Raw genomic sequence first — 24,203 nt, 5'->3', positions numbered from 1 at the left:
TTGACTGGAACAATAGAGCCATTGTCATGTAATGAGACCAGAATATCCACAACACCTACGCTGCTTATCAAAGTCACAAACAAGTGTCAAAGTGAAGTATCAAACCTCACACACACACACGCACACTATTGTTGGGGTTTGGAACATGTCAATCGGGAACAGTTCTATAATTTCCTGGCGATAAAACTACACTTGGATTTCACTACCTAAATGAACAATATAAAAGAGTTGGATTTTTTAGCGTCTCGATCTAGTACGATATCGTCTTTTCGTTACTGTCATTTTGCTACCATCAAAATAAGCAGATTTTTCAACATCTGATTATGTACGAATCGAACATTTCGATGCAATTTGGCTACCATGAAATGAACATTTAGGATTGTCGGGTTTTCGGACTTGTCGATCAAGTACGATTCGCTCATTTCATCACGATCAAACAAACACAATTTACACTCATACAAACACAAAAAAGTTTGGGTATCAGTAGTTTGGAGACTGTTGTGGCCCTTAAAAGGACAGTTTCATTTTTTTTGGTCAGCGGCATGATTTGGTCTGTTTAAGTGAATATGTACGGTGAAAACAGTACCTCGGACTGATTGCTTTAGCAGAGGTACAGCCGCATTATTTGCCAAAACACCGACGTGACATTTCTCTGCCATGCCAACTCTTGGAGAATGGATGAATGCTTTCTTCTTTGCCTTCAAGTAGTATTTTTGTTGACTGACACGTCACGATCGATGATATTCGAAAGTAACCGTGCCCGGTATGAGTGCTGCATCTCGCTTCAAACTTTCAACTTTGCAACCATCTTGAGCAACGGCTACAGCATTTCGATCGTGTATGTTGTCTGCATCTCGGCGAAGTTCATACGGCAAACCAAGTTCTAGCTGATTGCGACGGTAGTTAGGCATGCCGACAGCGAGAATGTTTTTGATAATTACTTTTTTCTAAAACTTGCCCATGACGACCGTGCACTGTCTTATGACTTTTCAGAAAATAAAGTCTACGATAAATCGACGCATTTTTATAGGATCTTGTAACGATGTCGGGAAATCCTTTTGTTGCCGTTATCAATAGAAAATTTGGGACGTGTTAATGACACGAGCTTTGAACTTGCTTCGCTCAACTTTTACACTTTTGTTTTCATACTACTGAGGCAAAAGACTACGGCACATGAAAAAGTTGCTCTTTAAATGGTGTGCTTATAAAGATTTTTTCAACAGTTTTCTATCAGGTAAGGTATCTTTTGTGATCATTGTGAATAGCTGCACGTTTTCTCTTACGTTCAAATTTACCATTAAAGTATAAAAAGATTTTTTCAACAGTTTTCTATCACGTAAGTTTTCCTTTGTGATCATTGTGAAGCGCTGCAAGTTTTATCTTACGTTCAACTTTACCGTATAAGCAACCAGTGAAAATAGAAATACCATTGGCATCGTAAAATCTTTCAAAAAGACTTAATGACGACGATATCGACTTCGACTGGTTTGACTTAGATGAAGAGGACAATTATTGTGTTGACAAACGAAACGCGATATCCAAAGTTTCTTCTGCGCATGAACTGAAAATTCTTTGAATTTCTTCCGTTTTAATATGTTTCATCAATTTTGTAGTTTTTCTCATATAATGAAGGTATTTATTGTTTGGACGGCATTTGTTTGTGTCCTTTCCTGAACTAGTCCCAGCAATGAGTAGAACGATAGTGTAACAGATTTTCAACATTATGCACGCTTTCGAAGTCTTGCGAGGGAAAAATACCCAACTTCATACACTTACAGTTAGAACAAAAACGTGCATGATCGTACCATATTCCGAACAGTTGATCATAGATGACTGAATTCCACATCAGGAGACATTTCGGTCATCGATACAAGTAATAAAAAAACTTCAGGGTGTATTGCCAAAAATTCAACACATCAAATATAAAGCAGATTGGCGCAGCAATCTTTCGTCTCGGGATCGGCCAGCCGATGCCTCAACACTTTACCTGTTCGAGCCTGCCTGTTCGTAAGATCACATTTCGTTTCGAGATACGGTTAGACTTTTTGAAACTAGGAGCAAAATAATAAATCTCACGACGTGTAATTGATTGTTTATTTTAAGGAGTACAGTAAATGAAAATTGTACATAGAAAACATCGGACGGACACCATCCCACTGAACAGAATTTTACCTTGACCTCATGCACTGACACCTTTGACCTATTGCGTAAATTGACCAATCACAGCCAGCGGAACTTCAGGGACTTTCCCTTCACTCATTGTCTGACCTTTGTGGCCATGCTATGGGGAGCTAGCTGCTGCTGAGGAACGTACTTGTTGTACAAAGTTTCGTGGTGATTATCGATTCATGAAATACAAAGATTTAATGCTATCGAATTGTTTAGTAAAAGAAGCAAATACGTTATATTTCAAGACTTGTGGATCTCCATTAATTTATACTTGCACAGATTCGACTGCCAGTATCTACACAGCATGGCCATGAGTCGATATCACAAAGTATGAGTTGTCTGCAGCGTGAATCAAAAAATCATTGGCATAAATTAGCATAAATTAACTTCGACGTTCGATTTCGCGGTGACATCCGTTTATTAGACCCCCCATATCTTTTTCGTCATCTTTGGTTCTGAAAAGGGGGTCTTAGAATCGGAGGAATACGGCAATGCTAGAATTTACTGTGACAAAACTTCACAAACATCTCAGAGCAGTTTAAAGGTGCATGGATGGTGAAGACCTGGGCTTTGAAAGTATCAAATATAGGCAACTTACTGTTGTTTGTAGATTTGGCTCATCTGTAGCATGGAACAACTCACTGTAAAAAGGAAAATGGCATTGTTATTTTCAATGGATTTATTGTATGGCAGTACTTGCACAATATGGATTTTGTAGAATTTTACAACTGAATCTGAATGTTCAGTATATGGCTTTTGGTCAAGATTTAAAATCATGATATAGCTTCAGTATTTTTAGAGTAGAGTTGGCCTTGTATTGAGGGGTATAGGATGAATAGGGTTAACCTGTTCACCCCACTGCCCTGTAAACAGGTCCACATATTGATAACAATAGGTTTGTGACAAACCATGGTGGTGAAAGGTTTCAAGCTGTGAAAAGTTCAGTTGGCATGGTATGAATAGCAGAACTTGATTTGTTGAGATATGTCATGTGACTATGATGCAAAGGATGAGTTACTTACACTTCTCTGTATCTGGTCTGGTTTCTAGAGTTTTCTATGGAGCTGTCCATTCTTCTCTTGGAGTCCTGTTATGTGGACACAGAGGAGTAGAAAATTATCAAGGTTGTCAATTTTAAATATTGCATATGAACATAGTGCAAAAATGTCACCGACAATCACAAATCGTACTTCTTTTCTACACAAAAGATACTCTGCAAATGAGGAAGATGTACATGTGAAAATACTATTCATTTGAACAAACACAAAAAATTCCTTTCATTTGCATGTACACTGAATTTGGTGATATTATATGCAGTAAGAAATATGGGTCAATATATTTGTTCAGTACACCAGCTACATCTCTAGATAATGTAATATATGTTGACAAAAGTGAAGAATAGCAGAGCCTTTGTGTGGACATCATTACCTTACTGGAGGATTGGATGCATTACCTGAGAACAAATTGGCATGTTTCATTCCCTTGGGCAGATCAAGTTTGAACCTACCTTGAGGTATTCATAGTTGGACACCCTGGCAATGTAATCATTCCAATCTCTGATAGACTTCTCTTTCTGTCGGTGATTTTCACGGATCTGAGAAGATAAAGAAACACAGAAATCAAGAACCCTAAACCCTGATATATGCATTGATGACATTTACTGGTGGTATATATTAATCAGTGCATGGAGCCCTACCACATGGGTAGGTACATTATACAACAACATATATTTCCTAAAAGACAGCCGATGAAGTGTCTTTGAAATACAAATACTGTGTTTGTTCATGAAACATTTCCCAGGAAATGTTCATCGAATTTTTTTCATTCACATTGAAAATACTCTTCAGTTTTAAAATTTCAAACGCAAAGTTCCTTCATGTTGTAACAAGATGGTTGCAATATAATGATACTATGGAGAGCTTTTTACCATATGAAAGTACATAATGTAATGTGTAAATTATGTAGCCAATAAGGAAAGTGAGAAAGACATGATAACTCTACCAAATGCAATGTGAAAACAGGAGTTAGGAACTCAAATAGGGCTGTTTGCAAATAGTGTCAGTGTTCTCTCATAAATATGTTAGAAATAAATATCTGTCTGCAAATTTAGATTGCATTTTTGAAAATTACTCAAGACATGCAGGGATAACGAAAATACAACTTTATGGTGACTGCCAATGTTAAAATGAACATACAAAGCGACATATCAATGGCTCAGACTAAAAGCTGCAGCTGCCATGCATGAAACACTGACAAAATCGGTCTGCATCTCAAGCAGCAGTGTCTGATGTCGTGCCTGTGCAGCTACATTTTGTATAAAACCTGAAACTGTGAACAGTACTGACACAATGTTTCTTAGCCACACTTTAATTCATGTCAGTTTCAAAATCCCATTCCCTCTCATGAACACTCAGACTATTTGTGTCAATTTCCTGCAATCAACAATTCTTACCTCAGTGTACACCTCCTGTTCATCATCCAAATCTTTTTGTTTTTGCCCCTCTAACAGTTCCACCTGAGTCTCAGCAACCACTGCTACTTTCTCATCAAATGCTCTGCTGATGGTTTCAAGGGCTTCCTGATCCGGAGTGATGGGCCGCACACGTTCCTGCTCCAGCTCAGATATGACTTCCCTCCACACTTCACCCAGCTTGAAGTCCATGTATCTCTCAATGATCGTGACTGTGACTTGGTCTTCAGTCGACAACCCGGGCAGCTCACTGAAACCTATGATGATGAACACAAAAAATTAACAAAAACACATCCATACAAACATGCCAAAGCATACTTTTTGAAACTCTGGTTTTGCATGTGACAATGACAACAGTTTATGATTAGGGCTGAATCAAGAGAAATAAGAACATTACTGATGAGGGGGAACATAAACCTGTTCACCCCTAATTCTAAATAAACAAGTACATGATCACCAATAATAACAATGGGGTTGGGATAAACCATAGCAGAGAAAAGTTAATGCTTACCTATCTTGCAGAAGAGGGCATAGATCTTGGCTCGCATATTTTCCGACACATCAACAATAGCCTGGCTTGGACAGTGAGCAGGCAGAGAAATAACTCCTTGCTCTTCTTGTAAAACTCCCATGAGAGGCATGGACGTGTCTGGTTGATAACAAGAGAGAAACACAACAAAGTCAAGATAGCTAATACAATTTTTTCAAAAATTAATTTTTCACGCATAGACATAAGTCTGAAAGACATTTACATTTAATGATTCCATATGTTTTAAAAGTGACAACTGAGATGCATGCAATTAATCTATCTTGTACCATATGGTATGTTCCTTATGGAATACATGCACATTTGCATAGATACTGTAATCTTTAGCAATCAATAGAAAAGCATTTCACACTTATCTATCATACATTTTCCCCTGCTGGAAAGCAATTTGCGCGGTGGACTGGTGAGCAAAAAGCAAATAGAATGTCAGACCTGGACAATAATTTTAGTGAGAGTGATCTCAGATTATATTATGATTACAACAAATACTGCTCAGAAATTACAATGCCTGCTTTATTGTGGACATGTAACACAGACAAATAATACAGACAAACTACATGTAAGCTTGGTGGTATTTTTTTCAAAGGCTTACCCAGTATAGTACCATGAGGCCCTCTCTTGACACCGATGGCTTCTTCTTCTTTCTTCCAGATCTCAACAAAGAGACTTGGCGCTGTTCTATCCTCTTTGCCCCGCCATGTCATCACATGGTGAATTGACTTGGGGTTCTCACACATGTCCAATATACAACCTAAGATGAGGTTGTGCATGTTCTTTGGGCATGCCTGTGAAAGTAAAAGATGGTATCAATCAGTATCAAGGTCTCCTGTTCCATACAGATCAACTCACTGGTGTGAAACTGATTCTCTTAAATTTTACAATTTTTGTGCAAATATTCTCCTTGTGATAATTGAATGTATAATAACGGAATGACAAAAATGCTAGGTTTACCATTCAAGACAAGTCATCGTTGATGACACAGTCCCCACTTGTTAATGGGTACTTTGATTACATGTCCTAAGAGGACAGTGTTGTCCTTATATTTAAAAGTAGCCGGGTAATTTAAGAAAGTAGACGGGTGGACTGCGAGGAAGCGAAGCGACCGAGCGGCGAGTGAGCGTAGCTAGTAGCGAACGAGGGGGGAGAGCGCGAGAGGGGGTGTCCCGCTCTCGCAAGGCGAAAAATGAAATTTTGGAGTGGAAATGGTGTTCTCTGGTGACATCTGAGGTGACATTTAGCTGAGACTGAAACAGTACTTTTGTTGTGTTTTAGACGTGGCTCACATACAACAAAACAAACAAACATGATTTTGTTTTGTTGTATTACTTATGGCACACTTATGGTTTTATTTGCAGTGAAGATGTAACATTTAATCTTAAATCACCCGCTGTCTGCTCATTTCATTGCTCATTTAATTTCCCATTTTTCATTACCACATAGTAGTTTCCCAAAAACCATCAAACTCATTCTATTCTAATCAAAACACATTCGCTTTTCTTAAGAACAACATCGGTAAGATAATTCACTCTAACAGTGTTCGCATTTACGAAAAAAAATGCGTATATAGAAAACTCATAACAATGAAAAAATGCGTAGAGAGTCGATCTCATTGGATTGACTCTCTACGCATTTTATCATTGTTATGAGTTTTCTATACGCAAACGGTTGCGAAAGCACTCTCCGCGACTGAGCTTAGGCGCAACAAGACGAGATGAGTGCCCGCTTAACATTAAATTTTTTGCAACATTTCTTTCATTTTATGTGAAAAAGTTTCAGATTCTCTGAGTGTAGTCTGAAAAATCGGCATCGTCGAGTCAGAGGCACGTTACCATGTCAGTTGCTAATTTTCAGGCTAGCGACAGTTTCTGAAACTTATGACACAAAGTGAGTGATTACAGAAATGTTGCAACAAATTAAATGCAAACCGCGCACGATCATCGCGTCTCGCTGTCCCCAAATTTGATCAAAGCAGATATGCAGCGAGGCGTCGGAAGGAAACAACGCTATTTTCTTTCAAATTTGCTCCACGAGTCCGTGAAAAAAAATGATTCAGAGGGTCCATCGAAAGACACTATCGGGCAACCCAACATGGAAAAGCGCAGTGAAATTGAACCCATGCCGGAATCCACGACGTATTGTCCCCGTATTGCGCCAAGGTGAAGCCGTGAGCCGTGACGCGTTGACGATGATGCGCCGGTCGGCAACACACATGCCTGTCACCGTGGATTCTATTACGTAAAAATAATCAATGAAAAAAAAAACATTCAAATAAACAGTTGCTTCTAAAATAATCAGTACGAGCTCATTTTTTTTAAATCTAGAAAATGCGTCGGTATTGCTCTGAGAATAACTTAATTTGTTGAGAAGATAGTCACTCGTAGTGACCGTGACGTTGGCAGCCAGCGCGGCGGCGGAAAACTAGCTGCAGTCTCATGAACTTCAAATCGTCGATCAAAATCACATCTTTTCGGCGCTTTTTTCTCACAAATTCAGCGAAATTGAAGTTTTTCATACGTAAACTAAATATCTTTTTGGAATCAAGTATACCTTTCGAATGGGCTCTCTTCGGGTAAAATATTCCATTGGCAAGGTGCCAGTGGCCGACGCCACATTTCTTTTTGACGCCATCGTTAAAAATTATGACCTAAGATGACCTTCATACTAATCAAACCAATAACACTGCTCGTAACAAAGACAGCACCATAGGTGCGTCCATCAGCCAATCACACTATTTAACAAAAAAAAGGTCGGGCTCAAAAAGCCACAAACGGGTATCTAGAAACTGTTTTATGTTTGTGCAGTTCCATGCGGGGAAAGAGGTCGCGAAACTGTTATAATCGTACGTGTGCCGTCTAACAGTTGGCAGTGCAATCCCGAAATTACAGGTCTATAAAATAATCTAATGACGTTAAAAGTAGCCGGGAAAAAATGCAAAACAGCCGGGTTATTTACCCGGCACCCGGCTTCTAAGGACAACACTGAGAGGATAGAGTCCTCTTCATTAATAAGGTCTGTGATTAAAATACTTTGATACAGATGGCGCTCAATGGCCAAGAATGAGTTCCATGGTGATGAAAACATAAAACCAATGTAGGCCACCCTCCTAAAGTTCATAAAATGAGTCAACTAGGAATTAATCAACATGATGTTGCAAAACATTTTTGCATACAATTCTAACACTTGACAGATTATCACTGGTACCATATTTCATAAAGTTTGATGCAGGATTTACAACACTATGAGATCAACATCTGTATCAAGTTTCATCACATTTGACGTTGTATTAATTTGTGGCTATATCACCCTAATTAGGAAAGTTCATTACTTATGCAATTACAAATTAATTAAAATGACACTGATAAATGTCTTTTTCAATGTTAAAGCAATGTGACCTTAACATCAGTTAACATCTGTATAAAGTTTCATGAATTTGATGCAGTACGTATTTCTTGACATATCAGCCTACTTACGAAACTTCAATAATTGACATGTTGCTGCTACATGACGTGAAACAAATTGACGAGCATACATGTATGTATGAAATAGGTCAATGTCCTTGTACCAACTTTGAATGATACTGGTGGAAATATGTCTGAGTTATGGCTCTGTACATCTGAAAATTGTAACAAAACCACCGCCATGCAGCGATATTTGATCTTACTGTTTAAAAAATCAACATGTATATGTATGACGTAAGTCAATGTACATGTACCAACTTTGAATAAGATCAGTTGAGACTTGCCAGAGTTATGGCTCTTGACATGAAACAACCATAACAAAATTGCTACCATGTGGCCATATTGGACCATCTCGTGAAACCAATCGACATACATATGTATAAATAAGTCAATGTCCTTGTACCAACTTTGAATAAATTTGCTTGATACATGTCTGAGTTATGGTTCCGGACATGAAAAAATCGGAAAAAAAATGGCCACATGGCGGCCATATTGGATTGTATCATAAAACAAATCAATGTGCATATGTATGACATAGGTCAATGTCCTTGTACTAAGTTTGAATAAAATCGGTGAATAAAATTAGTTGAGACATGCCCAAGTTTTGGCTAAGGACACGAAAAAATTGTAACAAAATGGCTGCCATGCAGCCATATTGGATCATATCAAGAAACAAATTGACATACATATGTATGTATGACTAGGTTAATGTCCTTGTACCAACTTTGAATAAAATCGGTTAAGATATGCCTTAGACTATTATGGCCCTCGACATGAAAAAATCGTAACAAAATGGCCGAAAGGCAGCCATATTGGATCGTATCACGTAACAAATTGACATGCATATTTATGACATTAGTCAATCTCCTTGTACCAACTTTGAATAAAATCCGTTGAAACATGTCTGAGTTATTGCTCTGTACATGAAAACATCGTAATAAAATGGCTGCCTAGCGGCCATATTGGATTGTATCACATAACAAATCGACGTACATATGTAAGACATAGGTCAATGTCCTTGTACCAACTTTGAATAAAATCGGTTGAGATATACCTGAGTTATGCCTCTGCATATGAAAAAATCGTAACAAAATGGCCACACAGCAGCCATATTGGATCGTATCACAAAACAAATTGACATGCATATCTATGACATTGGTCAATGTCCTTGTAGCAACTTTGTATAAAATCGGTTAAACCATGTCTAAGTTATGGCACTGTATATGAAAATATTGTAATAAAATGGCCGCCTGGCGGCCATATTGGATCGTATCACAAAACAAATTGATGTGCATATCTATGACATTGGTCAATGTCCTTGTACCAACTTTGAATAAAATCGGTTGAAACATGTCTGAGTTATGGCTCTGTACATGAAGAAATCGTAATAAAATGGCCGCCTGGCGGCCATATTGGATCGTATCACAAAACAAAATGACGTGCATATCTATGACATTGGTCAATGTCCTTGTACCAACTTTGAATAAAGTCGGTGGCAACATGTCTGAGATCTGGCTCTGTACATGAAAAACTCGTAATAAAATGGCCGCCTGGCGGCCATATTGGGTCGTATCACAAAACAAATTAATGTGCATATCTATGACATTAGTCAATGTCCTTGTACCAACTTTGAATAAAATCGGTTGAAACATGTCTGAGTTATGGCTCTGTACATGAAAAAATCGTAATAAAATGGCTGCCTGGCAGCCATATTGAATCGTATCACAAAACAAAATGACGTGCATATCTATGACATTGGTCAATGTCCTTGTACCAACTTTGAATAAAATCGGTTGAAACATGTCTGAGTTATTGCTCTGTACATGAAAAAATCGTAATAAAATGGCCGCCTGGCGGCCATATTGGATCGTATCACAAAACAAATCGACGTGCATCTGTATGACATATGAAGTAATCCTTGTACCAAGTTTGAATGAAATCGCTTCTTGCATCTCTGAGATATCTGCGTGAACGGACGGACGCACGCACGGACGCACACACGCACGCACGCACGGACACACACACGCACGGACATGACCAAACCTATAAGTCCCCCCGGACGGTGTCCGTGGGGACTAAAAAGAAAAACCTCAACACCCCTGAAGTTAAGCAAATCCAGTTTACAAAAGTGTGAGTACAAATGTACTGAATTATTCTTTTGTATAGTGTTTTATTGTCATTCCGAGAGTGCCTTTATGTCTATGATCCACACTTCCCTCTAGCCAAACAGCATCACAATGACTTTTGTAATTGTGTAGAGCCATGAGTAATTAATTAAGCCAGGGGCTATATATCAAAGTTTCAGAGACCTAGGGCAATGAAATCAACAGTGTATTGCTGATCTCTGTAAACTCTCCTCACCTCCAGAAGATCCAAGAGTAGGAACATTCCCTCTCCCTCCAGGAAGAGATCTTCATTCATGTAACAGCCAACCACAGAGCACCAGATACAGTCCACGGTGGCCAGCATCAGTCTGTGGTGACCCAGGCCACTGCTGATCTTCATTGGATCTGTCTTTAGGTACTGCAGGACGACATCAACACCTTGCCCACCAAACAGCTCTTTCCTGTGAAGGTCGCCCTCACACAGAGCTGAGACCATAAATAGCATGTCACACTGGATTTCCAAATCGATGGCATCATCTTCATATGGAGACTGGCAGGCGTTGTTAAGGATATCTGTGACAATAGCAATATCATCGGGTGAAAATAATACCAGATATTAAAATATTCAACAATAAATACAACTGATGTAAAGCTCCATGTATCTACCGAAGTTTCATTCCATGGAGGCCAACTTTGTAATTGAAAACAATACACTGCCAAAATTGCTGGAGATGAGGCAAGCTGCCCTTTCACAAAACAACAATGGTACAATCTGGTTGTTACCTATAGCACAACTGGATCTCTACAGGTGAAAATTGGGGTGAGAGGGTTAATTCTTTCATCATATCAATCCAATCTTATTGTCTTTCATGGTAGAGTATCTAACTTCAGCTGAATGAAGTGAAATGACAATAGAGTAGGAAATATTAAAACTTCAATACCTGCCATTTTTGGTACAAGACTACAGCCTGAAAGTTAAAATGTGACATTATACAAATACATGTACAGCTACTGGGCACATGTAGCATATTTTCTAGAAATTCATGATTTTGATTCAATGAAATATTTTTAGCTAGAGTGGCAACACTTGCGAATTGCAGGAAAACTGACAAACTGACACAAGAGACTTACTGATGATCTGATTGATGGCGCCCTGGTCAACTAAGTCTTGGTTGATACTGTCGTCTCCAAGGGAAACCATACTCCTCAAGATGTGCAGGCAATACCTCATCTGTGCCCGTTTGTTGCCACGGCCACCTTTTCCATGGAAAGCATTGCCATGACCACCAAAATCATCTGGAAACAAAATTGACAGGAAACATACTTGTTTTTCTCAGATTGGATGAAGAATAAGTACAGAGCCAACATGTCTTTTGTGGTTGATTAAAAATTTCTGTATAAACAAGAGTAGCTGTCACTGTGTATAACATTTTTTGGCTCAAATGCTAATATTTGAACCCTTATCCGAGCATCCCTGTTCCCTGTTCATTGGCCCAAACACACTGTTGAAAACTATGAGACTTTACCAAAGTTTGGCAGGTGATGGGGGAGGGGGGGGGCAATCCTTACCTTGGCTGACACACCACTCTAAGAGCAATAGAAGTCTTGTGCTACCCTGACAGGTCATATAGTCATCAGTACAAAGTGGAGCAAGGCTGGACAGTGCTGCCATGGCGTGTAGTTGGAGCTCCTCAAACTGAGCCGGTGACCACTCCTGGGCTCCGGAAATGTTCTCATTGTTACGGACAAAGGAAAATAGGGCCAAGAGGACTCTTCCTTCTGATATCAACTGTATGAAATACAAAAATGAACATGAAATTTATTTCAATATTCAATCAGTATTTTCAATTTTCATATTCAATGATGATATTCAATCTTGCACTGACAAACATTAGATTAATGATTTCCAACATACTGATTTCAAATTTTGCAAGCTTACCGGTATTATGTTGGGGTCCTTGCTCAGCACTACGATTATGTTAATCAGTAACTTTTTCAGTTCAAAATCTTCATGATCCTGTATGTGAGAGAGAGAGAGAGAGAGCGAGAGCGAGAGCGAGAAAACGAAAAATTAGTATTGAGGGCATGGGTTATTGCTATGATATGGTTGACAATATTTGTCATGACATTGAACTTTACCTTAATTCAAATAATGATACCAATGTACACAAGTAGTTATGGTACATGTACATGAAGCTTGACTCTATCAGACAGCGGTGAATAATGACACACTACTTTGGAGGTCAAAAGGTCTAATTTGGTAAAGCTGATCATCAAATAGAACACTGAAATCTGCCCATCAGGATTTACAAATTATAGTGGCACACATATTGTTAGAATTTGATTTGAATTTCAATGGTAATGATAAAATGTGATTTCATATGTGTATTTTTGTCAGTGCTGTTCTTGATGCCAAGCAAATTTCAAATACTGAAGTCCATTTTAAGATTAGCAGCTATATTTGATTAACATGTCCTGTCTTAAGTGAAGATATATGATTGCAGTCAGTACTTACCGTTCCAATTCTGAGGTGCTTGACTAAAGCATTGTGGCTTTTCACTTCTTGGAAAGTAGCAAACAAAATTAGCTGTTTAGCAAAGCCAGTTTCCTGTGAACATGACAAGTAGACATGGTCAACTTCTAGAGTGTATCAGTGATGGGGGACCTATCTTGGGGCTTGCACCCGTAATTAAACATACAAATCTGTCCATTTTGTGTAAAATATATATTTTTAATAGTGCAAAGAACAGTCAAAATATTTTCTGGATAATTTTTACTCAGAATGAACTCACATTAGTTATGGTAAAATCTAAAATAAAGATCACTAAAGCTTCAACATCAAAGAATTAACGGCTATTTTTAACTACTCTGTGTACATAGCCTTTAGGTTTGCAGTGGGTTCTAATGCCCTTTATAATTTCACCTTGCTACAGGAAATGTGATAGGTTTGCATATTTGACTCCTAGCTTCCATACATGCGGTACCAATGACCCTGTAGCAATGCTCTTTGTTGAAAAAAAGATACGAGAGAGACTTTATGATTTGCACAGCAATTCTTTCAGTTCAAACACACATCTGATCTTAAAAGACTTGATTTTGACTCATACACTGTATTCACTGAGAAATGATGGAGTCCTCCCACTGGTAGTAACCGATCAATTTTACAACATACGCTCTGGTAAAATGTGCTTTTGGCAAAATGTGCTTCTTCTGACAGATATATACCTTACATTGTAAACACTGTGTTCAAACTGAAAGAAAGAAGTACATGTATTCTGCAGTGTAGTGCTTCACAGAATTCCAAAAAGACTGTGCTCATGTGTGTGTTTAGACTTCACATCCCTTAACCTATCCACCCCACTGCTTTCTTAGAACAATCCATTTGGAACTGTCCACAGGGTATTTGGAGCTATCAGTGAGGAAATGTGGGGGTGATAGGGTTGAGAGAAAATACAGTGAGTTTGGATCATTCTGATATGACTTCAAAATATACATGTAACATGTTTACAATACAGAACGGAGGTGAGACATTTTTGTTTTTTTCACTGCAAATTGTGTGAACAGATACAAGTTTAATTACAATCTTACCAAAAATATGACAAATCGACCCTGATATTGAGGTGTATTGTTGGAATCAGAAAAGACATTTCATTAAATTACTTGTGCTAGACAGAAAATGTGATTAACACCATGCATGTGCCAGTGCTGGAATTATTACACTCAAAGAGTTCAAATGCCCTTGATAAAGATGTGCTCAACGAGTTCAGATGCTTTGACAACGATATGCTATCAATCATACATGCCATGGTGTGTACTTGTAAAAATTAAAATGAAAATAATAGTGAAATGCATACTCTGTGCGGCTATAATGTGTGGGTGATTGTCACAAATATACCATTACTGGCACCAAACATTGCAAGGGGATGTGTGAAAAATAAATACCAAAGGGTAATTTGTGAGTTTATGTGCTGATGCTGTGGTAAAATATGATGGTGACGAGACATTGCAAGACAGTATCAGTACCGAATTGGAGGTAATTCTGTAATGTACATTTCAAGTACAGCTCAGTTGCACTGCACAGCGTGATATAGACAAGATACAGTACAGGGGAACAACTGGCAGAGAAGTAATCTACCAAGACATGCAAATTACACAATGCAGTGGAACAAGATGTGTGAATAGGTGTGTGTCAAACTCAACCACTACACACTGTGAGACAGCCGATGTGAGATATGAGTGTATAGGTATTGTCTGTGACAGCCTAATGTCTGATAGAAGGCCCTGGCAAAAATCTTCTGAGAGTCTTCTTATGATTTTAATATTTCCAATGGACTAAAGCTAACAGAAACTGGGTTGTACGATTCCTGAAATATTGTAACTTATACTCACAATGAACGGTGCCTCAGGACACTCTTCTGCCACCATTGTTGCAATGACTAACAGATCATTTCTACAGAAACAGGACATAATTAGTATTAATTTCTACCTCTCATTTTGTCTAGGAAAGTACAAAATTCTTCAGTCTCATTTGAATTTCATATCCACAGACACTTAAATTTAAAAATCCTTCTGTATTTTTGATATTTTATCTTTATATGAACTGTTGATCAACTCTTGGAACCATCCCTTTGTACCGGTATGTGTTATTCTGAAAAGCTTAGGAACTGTTTTTTTGAAATATTCTGTATGTATTTGCTTATGTTTTATTAAATCTTACCTCATCTGTCTATTATAGTGACTGAATCCCTGCATGATATGGTTTGAAAAGCCATCTCTAAGAGCACTGCAAGGCAAAGTATGCTATTTGGTATTTTGTAGACAATTGAAATGATTTTTTGAGAATCTACATAGTCACAGCAAATGTAATATACATAGAAATCTTTGTCAAAATTACAGCGTAATGTCATTATGTATATCATATCAAGGAGATGAGATGATATTCATAAATAAAATAAATTTGAAGTTTATGGGAAAACTTTCATGTACACTAAGATCAACAATTTTTGAATAATCAAAATATATTCATGCAAATGACAGTTGCTTTGTGTGAAGGATACTTCACATCCTGTACTCATGTTTTTTCAGTATTTCATTATATCGATCACACTTTTTCTTCAAAGCCCGACTTTTTACTATCCCAATTTGCCTTGTAATAGTGGTCATACTCAATACGGTAAAACATGATTTAACTGAATCATTGTTTTTAATGGTGCAGTTTACCTTCCACACATGAGACAAGAGTGGGAAAAATAAGTAGGTAATGCTGACTTTGAGCAGACTTCGAAGACAATCCAACAAAAGTATCACCTGTAAAAGTGTGTGCTGAACTAACCTTATACAGTCTGCATTGTTCAGCTGTTTGGCAGCTTCTTTTCTGTCACCTTTATCAAGGAGATTCCAGAGGATTTCTACCGACCGGAAAAGCAACCTGAGAAGAAAGGGAATATTTGCTTCCAAATGAGGGTCACATGAAGAAGTTATGTGAAAAATACTTGACCAAACAATGGCTATCAAAAAATCTGGAAACCGGACACAGCAGTCGTTATAGATGCTGTGAAACCCTGTAAGTTTCATTTCTGAAGAGCATCTGTGAGTAGGACAAGTTTCACCATTGAAACTGCTTGCTTCAGTCAGATACATGTACTACATCATGGTCACCAAACTAGCATGAGTGCAGAAATATGAATGAAGATGGTTTGATGAGCATGTATATGTAATAATTCCAATCATTACAATTTTCTTTAAAGATACCAAAATGTTTATGAATTGAAAAACCTGCAATGATTCTGAAAGTCTTCATGTGTGTGCTGTGTCTTGACTGAAAAGTTCAAAGGTCTGACCAATGTGTATACAGGAGGGGGTAATTATACACGTACCTTCCACTGGGGTCAGGGTCCAACATTCTACTGCAGATTTTACCAGCAGCTTCTGCCTGTAACATCTTATCGCAATTGATAGCCGAGGCTGAGGAGAGTCTCTGAAGGACATCCATCACCTCAAGCTTGATGTCAGTGTCGTGTTCTAACAATGCTAAAGCCTATGTTAAAAATTGAATAATTAATTAATTGAAGATTATTCAACTTTGAACAGACTACCATGATGGAGTTCATGTGTATAATCATAACTTTTCACAACATATTACTTGTACCTGCAATGGCCAGCAATACTTGCCACTCAAATATAAAAAGATTTTTCAATTTTAATATTGTTCAGTCTCAGGTGAAAGAGCAGTTAATTTGGAAATTTTTTATAGTTTAACATTCTTTGTTTCTGTTTCTGCAAGAAACTTACAAATAAGAGTAAATGAAAGACATTTGCAGCCAGAGTGTAGAGTAAACAACTGGTCAGAGTGTGATTTGAATTCTTTCATTATTTCAGCATTTCAGAAAATCAAACTAAAACCTGGTTTACAGCTTTACTCTACAACAAACACACTGCAGTCACTCAGACATTGCAGAAAAGGTGTCTACAGCTTGTAGTTCCATTATAAACTGGAAGAGTCATCGCTCCAGGAACTCTTTGAATCAGTTCCTCAAAAGATAGTTCTCAGAGCACCTATGAGTGACAATCTGCCAGTTTAAATTTCATTAATGTAAAATGTTTTCATAAATTTCACCAGATTGATGATCTCAACTTGAAATAGGTCTGAAGTACTCCTTAATAAGTATAATCCTATCTTACCTTGACCAAGGTTTCTGCAATGTCACTCCTTTCAATGACAACCCTGTTGTACTCCTCTGTTGTCTGTTTGTGTCCAACTATGGTTTTCTCCGATGCCTTTTTAGCATAGAAACTGATGAGTGACTTACAGATCTGTGACCTCACTTTGTCACTTGGAACCCTCATTAAGTAGCCTTGGATGAAAAGCACAAAGAAACCTTTGAACTGAAGTTCAGAAAATATCAAATATCCGCATCTACCACGTATAGACATAGCACCCTTCAAATTCTTATGGTATGATGTGCAACTGAAAATGAAAGACTTACACTTTTGCTTAAACTTCCTCAATGGTACTTTCAAACATTCTCTCATCAAATGAGAATAAAAATCATGGATCAACATGCAAAGTTGGCACTTGCGAAAGAAATTACTGATTTTTGAAATTCAAAATGGCTGCCATCACTGTGCTAACTCTATGGAGAAAAATAAGTTTGCATTTTAAAAAACTAAAAAGGTGAAAATTGTTCTTACTCAAAGAGCTTTAAAATGAGCCCCAACAAGTGCTGGATCAGAAACAAATTGTAAAAATTTGAGGGTCCAAGTAGCTGTTCCCATCGCACGTTTTACCGTACTACTGTCTCATATATTCACCAATCCAGCTCTGTCACAGAAATGTTTTTTTCTCTTTGTATTTCTATGTTTTTCTTCTATTGATCGAAGGACTTGTCTATATGTATATCTGTTGGCCCTGTACTGTCACATATTGTGAATGTCAGGCAAATACCAAAGATGGTACGATTGAACTTAACTGTATGGATGTTATTGTTCATAGATGTTTTGCTTACCTAACTGTGAAATTGATTCCATAGCTATCTGGGCATATGCTGTTTCATCAGAAGATTTCTCTTTCAGAAAAGGTAGGCTGCAAATGAAGAAAGCAAAGCAAAGGAAAAAAATATCAGTCTCTCTATGTCACTCCTTTCAAACAATCATACGACATAGCTGTGATGTAAACTGATACTGTGTGGTTTATCTTGAAAGATAAAACATATATGTGCAAGTGACACTTCGAGTGAGATTTTTACAGATATCAAACATTATAGTCATTCAGAAAATACCTGTACAGTAAGTTGTGTCACTTGTTTCACATGCAAAACTGGCAAAGGATACATGTAAATGCAATTTCTCATCACACATGCATGAAACATGTCTACCATATTATGAAGAGAAATAATTTACACGAATGCAGTCAGTAGTGTGCTTTGCAGGTTAAGTTTATTTTGCCATGTCTGATTCTACACACATATAATCTCATAAAATGAACTAAGAGTTCATATTAAAATGCTCTCATAGCACTTGTAACAAAAATGCAATTCTGATATCTGACATGTAAGAAACTCTGGGTATCACTTACCTGCAAATTTTTAGTATTTCACACATTGGATCAATGTATTCTGGATGTTCATTCACTCTGTCTACGCAAACATTTAATATCTTGAACACTTGCACTAAATCTTTCATAAGCTGGTAGTTGTATGTCAAGGAAACCAGGAAACATGCATCTGATGGATTGTGTTACATGGCATATTACAAACACATTTAAACTTTGGTCATAATTTGACTTTTTCAAAAGATGAAAAAATATATTATGAACAAGAGATAGCAGTAAAGTACAGTTTGATATTAATGTGTAATAGACCATATACAGGCACTGTAGAAATCTATTAATCTATTAATCTATTAAATAGCGGTCATCTTTATCATGGATATATTCTTCATAAGTACATGTACTATCTAACCTTCTATAAAGAGTCAAATAAGTCACTGAAATAGCATTATTGACATATGTATATAACTATGGCTCATAAAAAACAGAGTTTTGTGCAGTTGTGATTTCTTGGTCATGGAACAACCTTTGTTCAAATGCATAAACAGCTCTATAGAGTGTTTCTAATGCTTGTGAACAAACTCTTCTGAGCTTATATGTAGGAATGACAATCTTGAAAACTTTTTTTGATCTTAATATTTTTCTTGGTCTTTCTTTGTTCATTGGGTTCCAGCATAGATGCTTTCTATGTTTTTAAGAATGAAAACTGTCCAAATAAGTTCTCAGACTAAATTAGGACATAGTATTGATATGTGTTCGTGAAACCTGTTTTGTTTTTGTTTTTTCTGGGCCCATCTTCCATTGGTTACTTGCTGTTAATTTTAGGGAAGTTTTTATCCGCTTTATCAGGAAATCACTGTCAGTGTGTACCATCACACATTGACTGTTTCAGTCATCGGAAATATACTCAAGAAAGCCCATTGTAAATGAATAATGGCATAATGAAAAATAGCGTCAATGACACTGTAGCTCCCATCCTGGACTATTTAGTGTTTGTTCTCTGGTCAGATATTTGAACATGTGTGAAAGGGATAAAGTGCATGAAGTGAAAATACTTAAATGAAATGTACTGGAGACAGAGAAATATGTTTAATGTAATTATTCAGAATATAAAATGGAAAAAATACAGAATTAGATATATCGAATACTGTGATACAACCATTAAATCAACAAGTCATTTACAATGACATAGTCCCCACTTGTAATAGGAGTATTAGTCTTGATGGGGCAGGAAAATGTGGTCATTAAGAAGTATCACTGGAGTGTATATGTTGAGATCTATGGGCACATAGGTCTATGTCGTTGTTCCCAATTTGAAACACATGAGGCATGTCTAAGTTACGGTTCTAAATCGGGAAAAAAGATCAGACCTCTAGCAGTATTGGCCAGCCAAGAAATACATATGTGCATTATAAATGAGGTACAAGATGTGACATCTTAAGGTCTAATATCCTATCAAAATTGGAGGGTATAGAACTTGTGGTTACTGAGATATGCATATATATGTATAATCAAGGTCAAAGGTCATCGAGGTCACATGACATTTTGAAAAAAAAAAATTATATTGCTAATTAATCCCTATATGCCAAAAAAATCAGATCTCTAGCTCTATTCGCTTGCCCAGAATTAGATGTGTACATAATTAATGAGGTAAAGCGTGTGTTGTCATAAGGTCTCCCATCCTACTAAATACAAAGGACATAGCACTTGTGGTTACTTATTTATTGACAAAAACATATATTTTAGGTAAAAGGTCATCGAGGTCACATGACATTTAGTCAAAAAATTTCTCTCCTATAGTTATCCCTATATACCAAAAATCAGACATCCAGCTCTATTGGCTCGCTCAGAATGAGATATGCGCATAATTATTGAGGTACAGTATGTGGCGTCATAAGGTGTCCAATCATACCAAACATGAAGGGTGTAGCACTTGTGGTTACCGAGTTACGGAAAAATATGTATATTTGAGGTCAAAGGTCACCGAGGTCACGTGACATTTTGTCAAAAAAATTGTTTTGCTAAGTTATCCCTATATACCAAAAATCAGACCTCTAGCTCTATTAGCTCGCTCAAAATTAGATATGTGCATAATTAATGAAGTACAATATGTGGCGTCATAAGCTGTCCCATCATACCATACATGAAGGGTGTAGCACTTGTGGTTACTGAGTTATGGACAAATATGTATATTTGAGGTCAAAGGTCACCAAGGTCACGTGACATTTTGTCAAAAAAATTGTATTGCTAAGTTATCCCTATATACCAAAAATCAGACCTCTAGCTCTATTGGCTCGCTCAAAATTAGATATGCACACAATTAATGAGGTACAATATGTGGCGTCATAAGGTGTCCCATCATACCATACATGAAGGCTGTAGCACTTGTGGGTACTGAGTTATGGACAAATATGAATATTTGATGTCAAAGGTCACCGAGGTCACGTGACATTTTGTCAAAAAAATTGTATTGCTAAGTTATCCCTATATACCAAAAATCAGACCTCTAGCTCTATTGGCTCGCTCAAAATTAGATATGCACATAATTAATGAGGTACAATATGTGGCGTCATAAGGTGTCCCATCATACCATACATGAAGGCTGTAGCACTTGTGGTTACTGAGTTATGGACAAATATGTATATTTGAGGTCAAAGGTCACCGAGGTCACGTGACATTTTGTCAAAAAAATTGTTTTGCTAAGTTATCCCTATATACCAAAAATCAGACCTCTAGCTCTATTGGCTCGCTCAAAATTAGATATGTGCATAATTAATGAGGTACAATATGTGGCGTCATAAGCTGTCCCATCATACCATATATGAAGGGTGGTAGCCCTTGTGGTTACTGAGTTATGGACAAATATGTATATTTGAGATCAAAGGTCATCAAGGTCACATGACATTTTGTCAAAATATCCAAGATATCTGCGTGAACGGATAGACTCACGGATGGACGAACAGACGGACATGACATAATCTATAAGCTCACTGGACTTCATCAGTGGGGACTAAAAATTGTGTCACTGCATCCTTTTTGCAATATGAATACGATGAGAAACTAAATTTTTATATTTTGTGGCCTTATACATGGGAGTCTATGGAGATCTGCCTTATACATGGGAGTCTATGGACGTGTAAACTAAAAATATGCAAATTTCACCACGATTCGCCCAAATTTGGGAAAGGTCACTCCTATGCACTTCCATACCAAGTTTCAAATCAATCGAACTGGTGGTTTCAGAGCAGGAGATTTTTTGACCAAAAATGGGAGAAAATTACAAAAAAATTCATGAAAAATAGCAAGTCCAAGATACTGACCCAAGATGCGCACAATCATTTCATGTCAGCCCAAAGTACTTACATGCTAATTTTTCATGTAATCTGCTCAGTGGTTATTGAGTTTTTTCAATTTTGACTGTTTTTACATTTTTTCACTTAATTTGCATATTTTTGGCAATGACAACTTCATTTGAACAAAATCTCATCTACAGCCCATCATCCATGTACACACCAAATATCAAGATGAAATGTACAGCGGTTTTGGAGTTTTTGATGTTGACGGACAGACATACAGACATACAGACATACAGACATACAGACACACAGACATACAGACATACAGACATACAGACATACATACATACAGACATTTTCCTAGCCTATAAGAATAGCTTCCATTGCCATATATACATATGGCTATGGGAGCTAAAAATTAGTCATCAATATTTAATCTTATTATTTTAAGTAGATAAACACAATATTAAACAGTTGATTCTGTCACTTTACACAAATCACTTAGACTTTACGATGGTGATATGAAATCAGCTGTCAAATAGTCAAGCAAGACAACATCTTTCTCTTGTTTTGTTAACAGTTTATACACAGCAAGAATTTGCACATTGAAAAGGATACAAAACCATGTTTATAGTGTCTGATAACTTTCCACATAGAATGGAGATGTCGTTCGTACATGTTTGCCTGTAAGGGAAAAAATCAAGAATGACAAATTGGCAACATTGCATACGTAATAATGTTTATGAAAAAGAATGACTTTCCCTTATTTTTTGTTTTGTTTTGAGAATTATGAAAACTTTTCAGTCCCTTTGACAGGACATGTAAGAATTAAACATATACCCGTTTTTGGGTAAAAATATTAAAAATCTGCACTTGCTCATGAAAACATGGTTTTCTAAATTCAGTGTGAAGTCAAAATGTTATGAAACACTCAGTGACTATAAAACCTTACGGTTAGTCAATTTTACTCCAAACATGAAGCCACGCACAGATAAACACAGATTTTGAAGAATTTTCCATGGTTTTGAGATATTCATCAAAACTTTCATGGATGTCATAATTTCCCCTTTAATAGCTAGTTTTACCTAGAAATTTGGATTTTATGATACTGCCATATTGTTAATTCTGTTTCGTACTCAGATAAATATTGACTCCATATAGATACTTACAGAGTGAGGATCTGTGAGTAGTTTGACTGTTCTCCCAAGATTCACTGCTTGCAGCTTTGTTCCCTGCAAGTAAAAGATGTACATCATTTCATTACCTATTATCAATTGAAATTCTAGTCTTCCCTGTAGAGTACCAACAAACACAACTGCTATCTGATCATCATGTATGCACGTAAAGAACATAAATCCGTGGCGAAAGGAATTTGATCACTACTTTATTTTCGAAATTATCGTTGTCAAAGACGTAATCGTCATCAACCAAGCGGTAATATTTTCTTTCTTGGGTTATTGAGATACGAGCACGTTTTACAGCTACTGTAAAGACATCTCAACCAATCTTGTAATCTTGGTCATGGTGTTCCGCCTGTAAAATTGTTTGATTAGGTGTACTTTACCTGCTGTATTCCCATTTCCTCATCGGTGATGATATGCCCGACCAGTGGAATTGCAGGCCTCGTCGTCTGAAGTTCAGTAGCCATTTTGAATTTTTAACTACGCCAACTGTCAGTGTCAATGCCAAAGGTATACCGTTCGATACGGAACGAGTGAAGTTAAGACCTTTATGAACGCATTTCAATGTCTACAATCATTCGAAAGGATATAAACCTGCAACTATTTCAAAAAGCAGCAAGGTAACTTCTTGTTTATCCGACAATGAAATCCGTTTACAAGTTGTAGGTTGCCAATGCCTGCTGACTGGGTACGGGCCTCGGTGCCTGTGGAAGTGCAATGGATGTAAACAATACGCTCGATCCACTTCCAAGGAATTCAGATGGCGTTTTTAAGTAAAGTAGATCCGAATCTTGAAATGATCACACTCTCCGAAATTCAGAATAGCATTTGCGGATTACCAAAATTCGCAAAATCGTTGCGTATCCTACTATTTCCACGGAGTGTATTTCTGCCCTAAACAGTCGCCATATTGGAATGGTTGCTAAGTAC

At 37.2% G+C, this 24,203-nt stretch overlaps 1 protein-coding gene across 1 annotated transcript in view; it reads right to left on the bottom strand.

Annotated features, from left to right (window-relative positions):
• LOC139141024 (cilia- and flagella-associated protein 69-like) overlaps window positions 1–24,203 on the bottom strand; it is a 26,012-nt gene extending 1,809 nt beyond the window's left edge. The window contains exons 1-21 of the mRNA XM_070710589.1: window positions 23,657–24,203; window positions 23,262–23,324; window positions 22,711–22,776; window positions 18,824–18,933; window positions 18,255–18,331; window positions 17,431–17,603; window positions 16,626–16,786; window positions 16,082–16,177; window positions 15,467–15,532; window positions 15,139–15,199; window positions 13,265–13,357; window positions 12,689–12,766; window positions 12,319–12,538; window positions 11,881–12,045; window positions 11,006–11,322; window positions 5,779–5,971; window positions 5,151–5,288; window positions 4,622–4,896; window positions 3,677–3,763; window positions 3,192–3,256; window positions 2,768–2,810 (exon numbers count right to left, since the gene is read on the bottom strand). Coding sequence (XP_070566690.1) covers window positions 2,768–2,810; window positions 3,192–3,256; window positions 3,677–3,763; window positions 4,622–4,896; window positions 5,151–5,288; window positions 5,779–5,971; window positions 11,006–11,322; window positions 11,881–12,045; window positions 12,319–12,538; window positions 12,689–12,766; window positions 13,265–13,357; window positions 15,139–15,199; window positions 15,467–15,532; window positions 16,082–16,177; window positions 16,626–16,786; window positions 17,431–17,603; window positions 18,255–18,331; window positions 18,824–18,933; window positions 22,711–22,776; window positions 23,262–23,324; window positions 23,657–23,740 — 2,631 coding nt within the window. The 5' untranslated portion in view covers window positions 23,741–24,203. The remainder of the gene's footprint in view (window positions 1–2,767; window positions 2,811–3,191; window positions 3,257–3,676; window positions 3,764–4,621; window positions 4,897–5,150; window positions 5,289–5,778; window positions 5,972–11,005; window positions 11,323–11,880; window positions 12,046–12,318; window positions 12,539–12,688; window positions 12,767–13,264; window positions 13,358–15,138; window positions 15,200–15,466; window positions 15,533–16,081; window positions 16,178–16,625; window positions 16,787–17,430; window positions 17,604–18,254; window positions 18,332–18,823; window positions 18,934–22,710; window positions 22,777–23,261; window positions 23,325–23,656) is intronic.

This window comes from Ptychodera flava, chromosome 9 (assembly GCF_041260155.1).
Source record: "Ptychodera flava strain L36383 chromosome 9, AS_Pfla_20210202, whole genome shotgun sequence".
In the NCBI taxonomy this organism is placed as follows: Eukaryota; Metazoa; Hemichordata; class Enteropneusta; family Ptychoderidae; genus Ptychodera; species Ptychodera flava.
This window is presented reverse-complemented; position numbering and strand designations above follow the sequence as displayed.